Source organism: Vespa crabro, chromosome 6, assembly GCF_910589235.1.
Source record: "Vespa crabro chromosome 6, iyVesCrab1.2, whole genome shotgun sequence".
In the NCBI taxonomy this organism is placed as follows: Eukaryota; Metazoa; Arthropoda; class Insecta; order Hymenoptera; family Vespidae; genus Vespa; species Vespa crabro.
This window is the reverse complement of record NC_060960.1, coordinates 5,779,988-5,799,338: the sequence shown is the minus strand read 5'-3', so window position 1 is coordinate 5,799,338 and position 19,351 is coordinate 5,779,988. Positions and strand designations below refer to the sequence as shown.

General features: G+C 33.3%; 1 protein-coding gene and 1 non-coding gene across 5 annotated transcripts in view; one reads left to right on the top strand and one right to left on the bottom strand.

The window, feature by feature from the left end:
- The window catches only part of LOC124424924 (mannosyl-oligosaccharide alpha-1,2-mannosidase IA-like), a 120,401-nt gene that overhangs the window by 90,647 nt on the left and 10,403 nt on the right, over positions 1-19,351 (bottom strand). The window contains exon 3 of one of the 4 annotated variants that reach the window (XM_046964537.1): positions 9,844-9,955. The exons of the other annotated variants lie outside the window; for them this stretch is intronic. Within the exon in view, the coding sequence (XP_046820493.1) occupies positions 9,917-9,955 (39 nt within the window). The 3' untranslated portion in view covers positions 9,844-9,916. Of the gene's footprint in view, positions 1-9,843; positions 9,956-19,351 lie in introns of those variants that run through there. 4 annotated transcript variants of the gene reach the window in all.
- On the top strand, positions 1,843-1,913 carry Trnag-gcc. Its single transcript has one exon. It is a non-coding gene; the product is annotated as a tRNA-Gly (tRNA).

Sequence of the window (19,351 nt, the reverse complement as noted above, 5' to 3'; positions counted from 1 at the left end):
CTCTCTCTCTCTCTCTCTCTCTCTCTCTAACCCCTCTTACACTCCTATATCCCCGAACAACCTCAACATCGAAGTACCAACCGTTCGTTGCACATTGTCCTAACACAAACTTGCGGCTTGTAATTAGAGTAACAATGCAAGGCACTCCTTGTAACCGCAAACTCTGCCGTCGGCGTGTTATGCAATTATTATAACTCAGGTGTACGTAGGAGCTTTAAAACGATTGAAACTGTACAACCCTATATATATATATATATATATATATATATATATATATATATATATAAATATATATATATATATATAAATTCGCACATGGGATCCAGACACGCACCCCTCCATTCGACCTTTCGGTTATGGCTTCCGTTTTCCCATCAACCTGATATTGCTACGTGGTCAAAAGTTCTCGAGTGGTTGCCTCTGCATTCACCAAAACTAGAGTTATTACTCAGAGTGTTTTTTCTCTCTTTATCTCTCTCTCTCTCTCTCTCTCTCTCTCTCTCTCTCTCTCTCTCTCTCTCTCTCTCTCTCTCTCTCCCTTCTTTTCCTCCACACCCACCAACTCTTCCCTTTTCTCCCTTATTTCCAAACACCATTATTTCGAAGGAAATCCTTCTTATCCTTAAATTCTTTTATCATTTCGTTCGTGAAACTTAACGTTTGATTATTATTAAGAAAAAATTTCTTTTATATCGATTCAATATTATTTTGAGATTATTTAAATCAATCGAATGTTATATTTTAATAAGTTTTAATAATTTTACATTAAATATATTAAGAGAGAGAAAGAGAGAGAGCGAGAGAAAGAGAGAACTTGTGAGAACGATTAACATAACTTTAACGTTATACAATTTAACTGTGAGATGTAAATAATTGAAAAAGAAAAAAAAAACTTTTAGGAACAATACTTTTCAGGATACAGACAACAATACGAATTACTTACGAAACATAAAATATGAAGGTAATTGTAAAATATTTTTGAACGTCGCTGATCGTTTATTAAAAGATTTTTCTTTAAGAAAAGAATTCCCCCTGAATTAAGAATGATTATTCGTGCATACGCACATAATCCTTACTACAAATAACACTGACAATAGGTATTACAGCGAAATGAACAGAAATGTTTAAACAAAACAAAGATGATGTCGTTTTTTTTCCACGTAAAAAATGTAAACAATGTTTTAAGCCGGAAACGAAGGTGAATATCCTATAAGGCACGTGTTACATTTATTACACATAAACAAATAAATGTCCGAAAGTACGCTCTATTATATACAGTGTCTGAAATTTAAATATATAATTCAATATTGCTTATTCACGATATCTATTGGCTGTGAAATTTTTTTTTAAAAGTATTTTTCCATGAATTTTAAAATATCTTTTAAAGTATCTTTTTTATAATTTTATAAATTTTATAAATTTTAATAAATTTTAAAATATTTTTAAAAATATTTTTCCTTAAAATTTTACTTCGAAAATCGATTATACACGAGGACATTATAGTTAGGAGAATCTATTAACATTTGTGATTTTTTATCGTTAAACGTTATGGGGATATTTCTTAGAACTGATATTTCTAATTTAGATAATTAATTTGTGCATTATAATCATTCAACTCTTCGATATTTTTTCAACTATATATTTTATATATGCATATTATATATATAAATTTATATATATTTATATATATATATATATATGGATGTAAAAAAGAATTATTTGTTCTAGAAATATTTATGTGATTTGATAAATATTTTATTATAAACGTTTTAAAGTAAAATAAATACAATTTAGAACGCAATATGTGATGGAAAGTAAAATGAATATCATGAACTCATATAAGCATCGGTGGTTCAGTGGTAGAATGCTCGCCTGCCACGCGGGCGGCCCGGGTTCGATTCCCGGCCGATGCAGGGTTTCTTCCTTTTTTTTTCCTTTAATTTTTAAATATTGAAACAAATTCTTAACATATTTAACCACGTTTACAATCAAAATCATTTTTACTTTTATTTTTTTTTTTCTTTTTATATTCATATTCCGATTAATATGTACTTGATTCGCAATAAAGATTAAATCCCGAATATATAATTTACAATTACAGAGCGCGAAAAATATTATTTTATCTATCTTACGAATGTGTAAAAAAAAAAAAAAGAAAGAAAAAAAAGGAACAGAAATTAAATAAATTTTTGCAAATTTTATCTCAGACGAATTAATTGCTCAACATATTTTTCTTTTCTTTTACATTATATGTATATGTCAGGTAAAAAAAAAAAAAAGGGAAAAGAAAAACAAATTAAAGAAAAAATTCGATGATTTATGAACCATTCGATAATTGTATGTGTTTGCGAAAACATCATGTTATACGTTGGGACAAATCGATCAATAGCGAACGGTCCGTGTGCAATCAAGGAAACAGAAAATCATATTATGTCAAAATATGATTTTCATTCTGCTCGAGTTCGTTAGTTCGGCGCACGAATACCAGAACTATAAATTTTGTGAAGGAGCTAATGAGGGTCCATTGTTTCAACTTTCACCGAGTAATCTCTCCGTCCAAAATTCGAACAGTGTTGCGATGGAATTATGGAATTATCAGAAGCAAGTTTTATACGGTTAAACAAGTTTTTCTCGAGTAGAATTATATAGGGGAAAAAGATTAATATGTCGTTGAAAAAAAAAGAAAAAACGGATAGAAAAAAAAACGGATGGAAAAATCAAAAGCAAAGAAAGAAAAAAAGGAAAGATGAAAAATGGATGGAAAGATAAGAAACGAAAAGAAAAAACAAAGTCAAAAACAAAAAAAAGAAAAAAAGTAGAGAATGAAGCGAAAGAAAAGAAGAAGAAAAAAAGTGAATAAGACTAAAGAAATATGGGGGGAAAAAAAATAAAAAAAAAAAAATAAAAAAAAAAGAAAGGAGAAAGAATTTTCACGACGATCATTGTCACGGCGTACGTATAAAGCTCACTTAAAGTACATTGGAAGTTTTCATAACCGGCTATAAAATTAAATGGAGCTTTTGGGAGTCTTACTCGAAAATACCAAGGAGTCTCCTGGATTTTGACTTTTCAAAGTAACAGCCGTTCTCTCTCTCTTTCCCTCTCCCTTCCTCTTTACTATCACTTTTACCACTTCTGACTAGACATTTACACTACGAGCTGACGGCATCTTTAATGATAACAAGATTCTCTTCGCAATAGGATGTTACGTTCACTACCGTTGAAATCCAATTGCTAGAAGGAACCTCGTGGATTCCACAAGTGGGACATTACGGTAGATTGGGTACCGTTTAATGTGATTCTTTCATATTCCATGGCCAATCAAGTTTTCTTCTGGTTCGCGTGTAACAAAACTCCGATTTCATCCTTCTTCTTTTTTCTCTTTTCTTTTTTTCTTTTTTTTTTCCTTCCGTCCTTATTGAAAACTATTTTCTAACAGACAAGATAGGATACATCTTTCCATTCGAATTATATCGTCCAGTGTAATAAAGATAAAACGAATTTCTTTCTCTCTCCAAAAAAAAAAAAAAAGAAAAGAAAAAAGAAAAGAAAATATATAAATAAATAAATAAATAAAGATTAAAAAAAAAAAAAAGATAAAAGAAAGAAAGAAAGAAACAATAATAATATTCGCAAAGTATGTAACATTAGAAAGATTGATAAAGAAACAAAGTGATTATTGCGCAATAACAGTCGATAGAACATGATCAAATGGTTATCAAATAGGTATATATAGCTCGAAAATATATAGATACTCTCGGTCTATCATCTATGATCCGACTGGCGCTTAATTACGCAACTAAACGCCACACCGTACCGTACCAAAGCCGGTGGTGCGCGCATGTTAACGAGCTAGAAACGAGTAGGAGTTAACGACGGTAGATAGTGTCGGCATGTAAACGGACTTATCGATATCTTCCGACTTCTAACGATCGATCGATGATCATCTCAACGCCAAAAGCCGAGAACTCCAAGTAAGAGGCTAATCCAGCTACCATCTATTAGCCAATTAAACTGACGCTTTCGCTATTGGACTTTGAATTCGGAAGGATCAGATCAGATTAAATCAGATCAGATCAGATCAGATCAGATCAGATCATTTGCAAATTCCTCTGACTGACTTCTCTGAGCCATTCAAAGTGTTAAGGTTAAAGTGCCAAAGTTCTATCCCGGCGTAAAAAATTCAACGACCCTTACCTTAGAGAAATATATTAACCAACGAGAATAAGCTCTGAACGTGAAATAGAAAATCGATAATCCTATCTATCGATCGATCAATTAGGATACACCATCGTCAATTATCAATATGGTGAATGAACTTTGAATCGCTATAGAAAAAGAAAAAAAAAAAAAAAAAAACTCCCCCTTTTTGTTAAAGCTCAGAAAGAATCGAAAGTCGTATGGTCATTGCTCGACGTGTCTATATTTATCGATATCGACAATTTTCATGCATGATCGAGTACGACGACACGATAGAAACTCCATTCGTTGGATAAGATGAGAAATAGAGACCGATTATAATCGATCAAAGAGAAAATACCAATCGACGTGGAAAATCATTGCTTAACATTAAAGCAGCACCTAACGAGATTCCCCATAGTATTATAAAATATTTAACAAACAACATTTTGAAATTAATGACGAACAATCAAGGATACATGATCGTTCATTGTGAACTTTATCCATTCGATTTGTAATCATCGTTATAAGAGAAAAAAAAATTTCTTACGTCATTAAGACAGGATGGTCATAAGAAGGAAAAAAGAAAAAGAATTTCTTATTAACGTGAAACATTGATTATTAATAGAGTTATGCAAAAGGATATAACGTTGACGAGTCGTAAAATTAATTTTATGTAGGATTACTTTTTACATCGAACTATAACATATTAAGGATATGATGCAAGTCGATATAAATAAAACACGTACGAGATAGTAAAATAATGATTTTTCAAATAATAAATAAGTAAGATTGAAAAATGGTCGAAGTGAGGACACGAAGAAAGTAGTCATGGAAATGGAATTCCAAGAGTGAAGTTCGAGCTTCATTTGCCGGCTAATCGTGGGATTATGTTTTACGACAGCATGAGGCTGCCTGTACCGTTTCTAATTTACAGACTCCCCACGCTTTGAAAGTGGGACTCACTCACGTTGTCATTTTGCCGACGACAGTTTTGCCGTCTATACTCTCACTCGTCCTTTTGTATCGAGTATTAGTATTGGTAGTAATAGTGTATTAGTAGTAGTAATGTAATAAATAGTAGCAATAGCAATAGTGGAAGTAATAGTATAGCAAGAATAATAATAGTAGTAGGTAGTAGTAGTAGGTAGTAGTAGTAGTAGATAGTAATAGTAATGTAGTAGTAGTAGTAACATTGCAGTAATACCGATTTCAATATAACCGGTTCTCTTATCAATTATTCAAACTGCGAATGATTTAGATGGGATTTCGTTCTTTTGGTCCACCATTTTTCTTCGCACTTCGAATAGAACCTTGAGAAAAAGGGAAATTCTCCAAAGACGATTCCCGTTTGAATTTGAAGAGAAATCGAAGAGGATCGTATCAAAAACGAGGAAGAAAAAGGAAATCTTTTTCCTGGATTTTTTTTTCCCCATTCTTTTCTTTTCTTATCTTTTCTTATCTTTTCTTCTCTTTACATTTCTTTTCTTTTTTAACCAGGAAAACGAGAGAGAAACGAGTTTCCTCCTATTTGCCTTCGACCAATAAACGGAAAGAAACGATTTCATTGATATAGTAAGACCTTTTCTCCAAGTGAATGCATTCGCAAAGGTTCCATTTTATTTTTTCAATGTCGTAGGACCTTAAAGAGATAACGTCAAAAAGAAGAGACGAAAAGATGGCAAGAGAGATTTTACCATCCAAAGATTTGAACGCAGATTGATAATCCCCAAGGAACGAAATACACGTATGTATGCATCTTCTCCTCTGAAAAAATTGGATTCGCAAAAAAGATGACTTTTCGATCGCGTAATATAAACCCCTTTTTGAAATGATCGAAGAACGATATATGTATACCTACTACTTATTACAAACTACTCAGCTCCTCTTTCTTCTACCTTTGGAAAGTACTATAATTATCAGCATATTACGAAGTTGCAAGGATCTTCTGATGTTTAACTTTCGAATGGGACGTCCATAAACGAAACTGGCCCCCATAGGATGATCACGAAAGAGAATCCATATGCGGTCGACGCCTTATCGCAACATAATATCGTAACTATAAACCGCTTATTACGATGATGAAGTCTTACGATTTTAATAACTCGCACGGTCCAACGTGCAATAAGATCAAGAAGCAATGAAATAAAACTCTCTCTCCCTCCCCCTCTCTCTCTTTGATTTGCTCGTTAAATCAAGACCGTCCATTTTGTTTGCCCGCCCAAAGACATCAAATAGTGAAATTCGTGTGACGTCAGAAGCTCTTGAAGAATTGCATCGTATAATCGCGATGTGTGAATCGCGATATTCAAACACAATTACAAATATACACCATATAGATCTCTCTTGGCCAATCAATATTGAGTTTTATGTTATGTGTATGTATGTACGTGAAGATTATGCAATCATGTTGAAGGTGATTCTGCAATTAAATGAGTGGAAAACATCTTGGCGAATAAAAGAGAAAGAACAAATAATAAGTTTCATAGGTGTGTATACCGGTTATAATAATGCCAATCCTTATTTCTTCCTAAGGTGATCAATAATCCTTATAGTCCATTATGATATCTTCTTATGGTATGATCATAATGGTTGACATTATTTATTTCGTTTGTTTAATTGAACATTTATATTTATAATTACTCATTTATATGTTCTAACATTATAATCATAACTATTATATCTTATAAATGTCATTTCTCTATGTCTAATATGAATTAACATGACAATTGTAAAAATTATTTATATATTTACATGTATATATATATATATATATTTTTTTTTATCTTACTTCATTTATCATGTAAATACGAATGATGACGATATTTGCGTATGATATTTCCAAGATGACATACTCTTGTCTGAACATAGCAATTGCTGGATCCCATTATTACAGTGCAACGTTATTATGTATGGGATGGATCGGAGCAAGGTTCAAAGCAAAGTCCGAAAGGGAACACAACCGTCTCGAATCAATAAAGTCAAGATCCCAGACGTTCTTTCGTACGGAATTGTGCGCGTAAAGAATTCATTTTAGATGGAAGAACACTTTGTCATTCTCTTTCGTGATATGTATCAATGTTGTCGACTTTTTAAAGATCTTCATTTAGAGAAAAGGAAGTAAAACCATAATGTCAATGTCTGATATAACCTGTTTAATCATAACAAAACAAATTAAGATTTAAAAAAAAAAAAAAAAAACCAAAAAAAAATTCTGTCAATTTTGAAAATTAATATCCGAACGAATGAGTGGAAATTAATTATTATAGACACGAGAAGAAATTAAATTCGACGACTTTTTTCTTTTAATTAATTAATAAATCCCACGATTGCAACGAACTTTATGGTTAAAAGAAGAAAAAAAAAGAGAAAAAAAACATTTGAAAAAAAATAAAAAGGACTTTCCTATAGTTTCTGTTATGGAATAGAGAACGATGAGACGATTTCGAAGATACGAATCTGTAGTCTTTGGTATCCGACAAATGTAATTTTCGAGTAAAAACGTGGCTTAATACTTTTTATCGAGAGATCCCGCTCTCCCTAACGCTGATTCGTTCCTACAGCTGTGCCGAAATTCCTACCGAGTCTGAATAGTCTGGGGGATCGTCATTGTAGTCGTGCAGTAGTCTGGTTTAAGCAAAAACTATTGCAAAATTCTTCTCTTAACTTCGGCTCCTTCTAAACTCTTTCAACCCTGTCTTATTAAGAGGATAATAACATATAAGAGTTCTTTATTATGTCAAATTTTACGAAATCAACAAGTGCAATAAATTTTTATTGCCGATGTGTTAAAAATTAAAAATGAGATGAAAATTAATTTGCAGGGATAAAAGAAAAAAGAAAAAAAAAAAAAAGAAAAAAAGAAGAAGAAAATCTTTCGATTAAATTAAATGATTCTCTAACGTATCGTTAAAACAATCAATTCTTGTGATATGTGAAATTACGTAAGAACAAAGTAGGCATACTTAGGAAGAAGGATGGAAACGAGACGCGGAGTCGACGACACCACGTAAGAAACGTAACAATGTAGACGAGAAGAAGTTAAGAAGACCAAATGACCCTGGTCCGATTGAAAGAGACCAAGGGCAGAGTTGCAAGGCCAGATAATTATCTTAGTTTCAGGTTTAATAGACGCTCGGTATTTCGGATTGGGCCTTTAATGACGGCGTTTACCGAATTTATATCCCCGTGCCGACGTAGTGGCCTCAAATTGCTCGCTTGGAATGATCCGAAAAGGGTCGTCGTCGTTCCACCTGACCAGTTCATACCAGGACCATTGTGGTTTTCTCTCTTAAAGAGAGAGATAGAGAGAGAGAGAGAGAGAGAGAGAGAAATTGTCCCCGTTCAATAAGTAGGATTCAAAATGAACCAAGGAATCAAAGTAACACGTGGCCCGAAACACACAGACCTGTAAGACTTTGACAATGGCAAAAGCAGTCAGTCAAGTTGTTTCAACCTTCGAACGAGAAAGACATTTATTATCGTCAGAACTCTGTGAGACGTAGAAAGAAAAATTCTGAAAAAGAAACCAAAAAGAAAAAAACAAAGAAAAAAAAAGAAAGAAAACTAAAAAGAAGATAGAAAGAATCGTCCTCTCAACCGATAAATATGCCGCCTCTATCCCTACCAACGGAATCATTCGGTCCTACTTTACTACGCTGTTGCTGATCCTGTTCGATGGCATGTGCCTGTAGCTAGGACAAGACGTAAACGGGGGAAAAAGCGACGGAGAACAAAGGGTACGAGCGAAAGTTCCTGTTTGTGTCGATGAGAAAAAGTCCATCTGGCTGGTTGGTTGGTTGGTTGACCGGCTAACTGACTGGCTGGCTGACTGGCTGGTTGGCTGACTGGCTGGTTGGCTGACTGGCTGGTTGGTTGGTTGGTTGGTTGGTTGGTTGGTTGGTTGGTTGGTTGGAGTCGTCGTGGTTATAGGTAGGGATAAGATAACCGAAGAGAAAGAGAAAGAGAAAGAGAAAAGGAAGGAGAGAAAGAAAGACAAAAAGAAATAAAGAAAGAAAGAAAGAGAAACACTTGTCATTGGAATTTTAATAGTACTACTCTTCGCGTAGGGCAGAGTCCTTCGTGTCGCATCAGCGAGAGACTCGCGAACCTTCAAGGGTATTAAACACCTAAATCACATGAATGACGATTATAAAGGTAACGATGAAGACAGGACACGGTCAAGGACCCTTTATGTATTTTTATTGCGAGCCAATCGTTGGAGTCTCTACCTGAATAAAAAGTATCAGCTATTAACGTCGGCCTACCGCATTGACTGCACCCCGAGGACTCTTTCTCTCTTTCTCTTTTTCTATCTCTTTCTTACTCTTTCTTTTGCTTCCTTTTTCTCACGGAGAACATATCGATTCGATCGGAGCGAGTAATCGATGAGATAATAAAGGATAGGAAACGTTTATATAGTTGACCAAGGAAAATTTACAATGAAGTACGATGGGTAGTTAAAGTCGAATGATAAAGGATATCGATATCTATTCGATACAAACTTCGTCACGGTAAGAAAATCAAAAGGAATTGCCCATTCGGAATGATATTACGCGTTTAACGCGTGTTGAATGGTTAAGTATAAATTTCTCAGTCAACGATCCGACGTATAAGTAACTGTTTGTTGAGAGCCAGACTACGTACCTCGAAGAAAGATCCAAGATGTTCGTGGAATGCAAAACGGATGCTTCAAATTCCGCAAACGTATGCCGATTCTACGGCCTCGTGGAACGAATTAGAGAACGGCCTGATGAAACGATAAAAAGTACTTGGCCTGAAATAAACGAGATTGCTCTCGCTTAGATACAAAACGAATTAATATAAAAATAAATCTAAACGATTTCTCATCGATATCATTTGTTCAAATTTTATAACGATAATAAAATATAAAAATTAACGATACATTATAATATCATATAATTATTATCATTAAGTAATAATACATAATAAAATATATAAATTAAGTATTATACGATAATTAATATATGTCACTCAATATAATTGTAACTATGAACGATGATTAAATAATATGATAATAAATCATAACTTTTATATACATTACGATAATATTTAATAATCATTAACAATTAACAATAATACATAATTATTGCATCGTTTAGAACATTGACTGTTGACCAGTGGTCACATCATTAATTTAGATAATCATATATATAATAAAGAATAGATATCGTTTATTTAATAATTATCTATTATAAAGTTAATTAACTATTATGATATTAAACAAAGATTAAGTATGAATTATCATAAATTGGTCATTCATTGTGATGCATGAGGAAGAGAAAAGCTAGTCTATAAAAAGAAATGAATCGGTGCCAAAATGATCAGAAATAGTATCAGAAAAGAGAGAGAAAGAGAAAGAGAGAAAGAGAGACAGAGAGAGAGATGAAAAAAGTCGATGAAGATATGAGCTAGAAGACAATGAACGGTGGCACATTAATATTCGTGGCATGTGCTGGCCAAGCTCTATCTCACGTACACACTATACACCAACACCAACACAAATACAAATACAAATACAAATACAACACAGACAGATTTGCTTTTCCTCTCTTTCTATCAGTTCCCAAGTTAGCCCGAAGCAGCAGCTCGTGCACTAGATTGAGCTCGCAACAGTTTTCATTAATTACTAGATCTTTCGTATAGGTGTACTCGGGAGATTCGATCAATTTTTCTCTTTAAAATGAAACCGACAGAGAAAGAGGGATGGTTAATGGTCAATAATTTACTTTAGGTTAGATCGTTCATTAGCAAAGACGATCACGATCGTTCCATTAGCAACGACAATCACGATCGTTCGATCGCTACGATCGATTATAAAAGTTTTCATTTTAAAACCTGCATAATATATTTATATTTGTATTTTGTGTCTAACTTCAAAGATACGTTCGATAATTTAAAATATATATTCCCAGTGAGAATTCTTCAAAGCTAGTATACCAAGATCGTTCAAAAAAAGTTGGAAGTTAATGACAGACAGACACAGACAGATAAACAGACAGACAGATAGACAGACAGAGAAAGAGAGGGGGAGGAGAGAGAGAGAGAGAGACAGAGAGAGAAAGAGAACAGAGAGAAAGGCTACATCATTATCCCAAAGCAAACAGTTAAGGAAGACTAGTGTGTAGTCTGACTTTTGGTTGAACCGACGGTACACATGGTGGATCTTATAAAAGGGAGAAGTACCGTTGGTATAAAGCACTCACTACTGAAGCATGTTCACTCCAGAGAAAACAACGACGGTTCTAAAGACCGTTCATTAGTATCTAAGGACATATAGAATCTTGGAATGTCGGTACAGGGACAGTGAAAGAAAGAAAAAGAAAGAGAGAAAGAAGAAGGAGACCGAAAGAGAGGGAGAGGAGGGAGAGGAGAGAGAGAGAGAGCGAGAGAGGGGGAGGAGAGGGAAGAGAAAGGGATACACCGCTAGCCTCTCGAGGCTCCTTTCGCGTGTCTCCCTTTTTTAGTCGCGTCGTCGGTCCTTCTGCTCTTCATCCAACGACACCTGTTCGATTCAAGGGAACCTTTTCTCCGCGCCTCGATGCGAGAAGAAACCTGTTCGATCGCTATAGTTAGCACGTTCGTTGACGAGAGTGTCTTTAGAATGTCAAAGAGATATAAAGGGGATTGACCTTGTCGCGAGAATTTTTCCCCCCACCCCTCCTTTTCTTCTCCTTCTTTTTTTTATTCTTTTTTCCTTTTCTCTTCATTTCTTCTTTTTATTTTTTTTTTTTTCATTTTTTTCTCTTTTTTTTTAATCAGTAAAAAAACGACATTCAAACATATCCAATAGCGATTATGTAGGTATGTATAATTTGAAGGAGGAGATATTTTAAAAGAGAAAAAGAAAAAGGAAAAAGAAAATCATTGGTTTTCTTATGCAAGGAACAGAAAAAGCAATAAGTATGAAGTAAAATAACTGAGAAGGGACTTCCAAGATTAAGCCATTTTTTCGCTACGTGACTTCCGAGCATCAAGTTGGAGGAAGGAACGCCTTGGGAAAGCTTCTCGCGAGGCTTATCAAGAGACTGCCTCTCTCTCTCTCTTTCTCTCTCTTTCCCTCTCTCTATCTCTCTATCTATTTATCTCTATCTCTATCTCTATCTCTATCTATCTCTATCTCTCTCAGACGGTCTAACCCGATTACGAAAAGGATTTAGCAAATCATTCCTTTGAGAGTTGCAGTCCTTTTGCTTAAAGAGGACTCCTCGTCATCCTATCTTTCAAAGGATAACGATGACCTTCAGTCAATTTACTTGATTTTCATTATTATATATTGTATTTATTCACTCGAACGTTCAGTGATTCGTTTGGAGTTGAACTAAAAAAAAAACAAAAAAAAAAAAAAAAGGGTGGAAAAAAGAATGGGAAAAAAAGGAGATTTCTTTTTTCATTAAATAAAAAATGAACATGTAAAAGAAAAATCGAAGTGATCATTAAACATTACGAAATAAAGATAGTAAAAATCTTTTCGTATTAATAATTAACGAACGAATGAACTAATCAATTAACGAATTAAAAAATTAACGAACGAATTAACGAATTAACGAATTAAAATGTTATAAAGTTTAATATTATTAAATGTCGATATTCGCATGATAAAAGTGTCAAAATTAGTGATTCTCGAAGTTAATAACTGCGTTCGATCCCAAAAGGGCTACCTATTTCGATGGACGACGGTCCACGGTCTGTCTGGCTACGTGATGGAATGTTCTCCTTACCACGAATGAAACGGCTTTTGGTCCCGTCTGTCCGTCCGTCCGTCAGTCAGTCAGTCAGTCAGTCAGTCAGTCAGTCAGTCAGTCGGGACAGTGATTCGGCAGGGAGCACTTACTTCGCTCTTTATAGCCTCCGAATCGGTACCATTAGGCTTATACCATCGGATAGGCATCTTGTAATTTCTTGTATTCTCGAAGCCGATCGACATTGAAGAACGGCGTCGACATACTTCCACCGTGTACTTTTTCCTAAGATACAACACGATGTTCCGAGCAGGTAAAATATTTTCAGCTGACGTGAGAGAGAGAGAGAGAGAGAGAGAGAGAGAGAAACCTACGAATAGAAAGGATGGAATAACTTCGGTAAAAGGATTAATACGGGGACACTCCATAAAAAAGAGAAGGAAAGGAAAAAGTTCATCTGAAATCTTCTTACGATTAAGGGATTCTAATTCCATACGCGACTAACCTGATCTGACAATAAGAAATGATAAAACTCTAACGGATGATTCTAAATATATAAGGAAATATATTATCGTAATCTTAAACTTTTGACTCCATGATAAATAATAATTCATATAAGATCTATTTATGGTTAAGATTTTCATTCTATACGATTAATCTGATTTAGAGATATTATATTGGATGTTGGAAAAATGATGTATCATAGATCCAATTGACAAACTTAACGATCAATATTGATCGATCATAAATAATGCCTAATTATGCCATTACTTAAAATATTATTATAATATTGAAAATAATCGTCTGCCGTTGGATGTTATTATAAATGAAAAACTTACAGTGGATTTTAGCGCTTTAATAAAATCGAGAAAAATCAACTCGAAGAAAGAAACGAGATCCGTATAATTTCTCTTTGCAATCTCCAAGTACCTTTTACTCCTTCTTTTTCTCTCACTATTTCTCTGGCGATGGTTCAACACCGGAATGAAATGCAAATTTAAACGCGTTTTCGTAAATCCATCGACCTCCGGACCGCGGAAGTTGAGTGTAATAGAGACCTCGATTTCCTGCTCGAACAAACTTTCCTTTCCAACGTTGCGGAAATTATTCGGCGCATCATGTACATATATATATATATATATATATATATATATATATATATATATATATATATATATATACATACATACGATATAAACCGTCTACGGTTTATCGTTTTCACGCTTTCGACCAAAAGAGAAAAAAAAAGAACAATGAATCGGATAAAATGAGAAAAGAAAAAAAGAAAAGCGTGATTACCGTGAACAAGATTACTCGAAGCGTTACATACGAGAGATAACACTTAAAACATTTTAAAGTTGTTCTTCGTTGTCAAGCGCAATCGGAGATCCGAGATCCGAGATCCGAGATCCGAGATCCGAGATTCGAGATCCGAGATCGAAATCGAGATCGTTTAGAAGAAAAGCGTCCTTACGTCGTAACGTTCTAACGTTGTTATTCGATTGAGCAATTCCGTTTGGGGATCGTGCTGGCTTATAAAGGCGAACATTTCAACGAGCTATTATGTTGCTTTGAAAGAACCTTTGTGTAACTAGCTCGATCGTATTGGTAGATTGTAATCTTGTGATATTAAACGGGTTACGAAATGTTAGCTTTAGTAAAAATAAAAAAATATTAATAGTTAAATTGAAATCAATCTGTTATTACAAAATTCCCTTTAGATCTTTTTTTTCCCATAAGATTTCTTTTTGAAAAAACTTTTATATAATATCTGATTTTATTAAAATCATAATCCTGCGATATTAAAGAAAATAAAAAAATTAAGCTCTTTAATAAATTTAATAGATAATTAATAATTAATTTAAAATAATTCGTCTTGTCAATGGAGTAATCGAAAATATGAACATTTCAACGAGTTATCATATCATTTCGAAAAGATTATTGTTCTCTTTCTCACTCTCTCTCTCTCTCTCTCTCTCTCTCTCTCTCTCTCTCTCTCTCTCTCTCTCTCTCTCTATTCTATTATATTGATAAGAATAAACGGATTAAAAATTAAATAGATTAAAAAAGCTGAGCTTGAATAATAGAGAGAAAGAAAAACGAAATGAATAATTAATTGATCGAATTTACTTGAAATTTTATCAAATAATCTGTCATGTTATTATTACTATTATTATTATTATTATTATTATTATTATTATTATTATTATCATTATTATTATTATCATTATTATTATTATTATTATTATTATGAATTTTGTACACTATCTAAATCTCGTCTTAAGCAAATATACAATAAAAACTTTTCATCGTTCTGATCATACAATTATTTTTTTAAACTAATTCGCCTCGACGTAAATTTTCATCTGACAATAGATATTAATTAATCGAATAAAATTTGACGATAGTGTTCAAACACACTATCATTAATTTTCTGAAAAAGAAGATTAAAATATGTATGTATGTAACGAAGATTAAATCGATTAAATAGATCGATAGTTTTACGAAATACAAATGCTAAGAACATCTAAGAGAATCGATTTCTCCAAGACAAGAGAACCAGTTTTAGAGCAACGATCTGACCTCGTCGATAGTCAGCGAGAATTCAACTCGAGAGCGAAAGTGCCCGACAAAATTTCTGGCACTTAAGTATCGATGAACTCGTGGTATATATATACATACATACATATATATATATATATATATATATATATATGTATGTATATATATATACTTACCACGGATCATCATGAGTTCAGATACAAACTAACGGTAAACTATCTCTTTGAGAATAAATTTAACCTATCGAATTTACCCAAATAGAATTTACCACAGATGTATTATATAAATAAATATTTATTACAAATCTCAACAAATAGAAATATCTAATTGTTTTAAACAAATTATTACTTTTTAACAAGTTCCATGTAGGGCCGATTTTTTGTATACGTCTTATAAGACAAAGTAATCCAAAATTTCCCAAATGATTTTAATTATCAATTATTATTGATATTATTGAGCTATTTGAATGATACTATTAAGCTTAAATGATATTATTAAGTACACGGTAAAAATATCTAATCATTTTGATAGTAAAGAATATTATTTTTAAACAAAATCCATTAACGAAATCTCGTGTACCATAAAAATATACAGAAATATATCTTATATAAAAAGTTAAAAATTCCTAAATCATTTTTCAATCGTCCTATTGTTATTTTTTAAACCATGAACTATCAAAGAAAACTGAACAAATGTACAATAAAAAAATTTCTAATCATTCTACTCAAGAAAATTATTTTTAAACCACGTGTATCATTCTAAAGCAATATACAACAACTCTTTCCTTCGCAAATTGTAACGCTATCAAAATCTCCCATTGGGGAGAGAGAGAGAGAGAGAGAGAGAGAGAGAGAGAGAGAGAAAGAGAGAAATATAGAGATAGAGAGAAAGATAGAGAGGAGAAGGGGGATGAAGCGAGAAGGAAATAAATGAATGACAGCGCTATAATCGTGCGGTCGGGATTTCGGTCCGGTCGTATTCATAGCCGATGGCGGGATAATTAGCAGAGCTGAATGGACTCTCTGGATTCACGCAGTTATTTTCGCGGTAACCGCTTGCGACGTGTTCAAATATTACGTCGTGGTTTCCACTGATTACGCCCTGGTAATATGTTTAATGATATCCAACTGGTGTTTCATTTTAGTTACCATTCTCTATCGGCAATGTAAATCTTAGATAACGATTTGGCCATTATTGATCATCCTATCAAATTAAAATCGTTAAAAGATCGAACATTTTACAAATGACTATGAGAAATAATTATTATTGAACAAATGTTAACATAAAAATATGCATTAACAACTGTATATTAGTACCTGTTTAACGTATATAACTTAAATGCACGATCTTGTAAAAATGATATATTACTCAAATGTCTAATCATATACGATTATCTTACTTGGATTATTTAAAGAAAAAAAAAAAAAAAAAAAAAAAAAAAAAAAAAAAAAAAAAAAAAAAAAAAAAAATATGTACGATATAAGTACGTACATAAGAAATATTTATTCTTAATTATATACAAGATATATGATTTATATTTCATTTAAGATATTTTATTTTTTTTTCTTTTTCTTTTCTTTTCTTTTCTTTTTTTTTTTTTTTCTTGTGAAAGAGACCGTTAGAAATTCTTACCCCTGAGCAATGCAAATCCTTTCAAATTGGCAACCTTTCGAAAGGTGAGACACGAAAGTAAAAAGGTACTCCCGGCTAATCGACGCATCGTAACGCATCGCGAACTCTTGCCCTCCGAAGAATTCACTGTGATATTCTACGAATTCGTAACACACAATCCTTTCGAGATCCATGCGCCAGCGCACGTACGGTTGATTCTAATTATGAGTCGTCGACCTTTCTCGAAGAAGTTGAACCCCTCCGTGATTCCTCGAAAGATCATGATATTCAATAATCTACTCGACGTTTTTATTGCCCGATAATTTCAATCGACGGTAAAAGAATTTATTTCGACGATTAAATTCAAAGGGAAAAGAAATGGTTACTGTTCGCGACAGTACGTTTTTTCAACGCGACTTATTTATGTACCTACTTTATATCGGGAAATGCAAAATTCATTTATTCATTCATTCATTTCTATTTTCAGGTATACGTTTTGCACGAACGTTTTGTTCAATTCAGAATTCCTTTGTATGAACTTTATTCTTTATACTCAACAATGCAAAGAATTGAACATAGGGGAGACTTGATTATAAAGTATTGAAATACTTTACGGAGGTTAACAGAGAGAGAGAGAGAGAGTCAGAGAGAGAGAGAGAAAGAGAGAGAGAGAGAGAGATCGAATATTGCAAATACACACGCACACACACACACACAAAGCAAGATTTTTATAATAATGAAGAACGAATAGAAAACTTGCGACTTGTTTATCAATAAATATAATATCAATAATGAAATGGAGACGACAAATGAAAAGAAATTTCATAAAGTACGAGAATTTATATTAACCAAAAAAGAAAAGAAAAAAAAGAAAAAAAAAAGAAGAAGAAGAAGAAGGAGAAAGAGAAACAAAACACAGAAAGAAATCAATACAATTTTCCTTACTTCCGTCTCTTCTTGCAATTTTTCCCTTTGCAGTACAAACGAAAATACGTTCGTACATATATTTTTGATGAAGAAAACACAAACGAACCGTACCATAGGTATTTTCTCTTTTCTTCCTTTTTGTTTTTCTTTTTCATTTTCATTTCGTTCCTTTTTTTCCAATGTTTTTTCTTCTCTTTTTTCCTTTCTTTCTTTCTTTTTCTTTTTCTTTTTTTCTTTTTTTTTCTTTTTTTTTTTTTTTGTACAAGAGAAACGAGCACCATCGAACTCGTTATAACGTGACGATGGCCGAGCAATGCAAAATTCTCGATGTAGGCACGAACCAGATTATTTAATTACCGTATTCCTCTCTTTCGACGCTGACGCTTTGGTAGCCGAATAAATATGAGAAAATAAATATGAAAATCTCCGTAGTGGAGATGTGGAGGCAGTGAAGGGTAAAAAAAGAAAATAAACAAAACAAGGAATAAAGAGAAACAGAAAGAGAGAGAGAGAGAGAGAGGGGAGGAGGGAGGGAGAGAGAGAAAGAGAGAGGGGGGGAGGAGGGAGGGAGAGAGAGAAAGAGAGAGAGAAGAAAAAGTATGGTAATGCACGAAGCGCTAACTCACTGTACAGGGTATTTGCATTTAACCGAGTGTTACGTGTGTGCTCTCCCTCCCAATCTACAGCTGGACCATTTAATATTGATCATTACGGCTATTTCGTGCAAACACGAGCGCCATAGAATCCGTTTGACGTACTGAGATAAAGAGAGAGAAATGGAAAGCTTCGTCCATGATATATAACAGAAAGAGAGAGTCAGAGAGAGAAAGAAAAAAGAAGTGAGAGAGAAAGTGAGAGAGAGAGAGAGAGAGAGAGAGAGAGAGAGAGAGAGAGGGAGTGAAAAAGCTTTTGGCACGTTTGCGACACCGGTTCAGGACAGGTCCATTAATTTATAGTTTGCCGATTTTCCAAAATAGCTTTCACCGAATAGCCAACAAAAAAATCTTTCCACTGAACTGATTTATACTTCCGAAAGATGACCCTCTGAAGGAGTGATTTCTAGTGACTTGATCTATTTTTTTTTCCTATTCTTCTTTTTTTTTCTCCCCCCCTCCCCGTAATATAACGCCATTCTCTGATATTCAAATGTATAACTTAAATTGAAATATCGAATAATTATTATAACAATTAAGTCGAGAATTCTCCTTTAACAATCACAAATGGATTAATCGCCCTTTTGAAAAATGTTCATATATCGTAAGATTTCTTAACGATTTATTATTTTCTTTTCAATCATCATAGTACCAATGTAAAAAATATCAATCAAAAAATACCAATCAAAATGTACCAATCGAAAGCTGTCTAGTTTA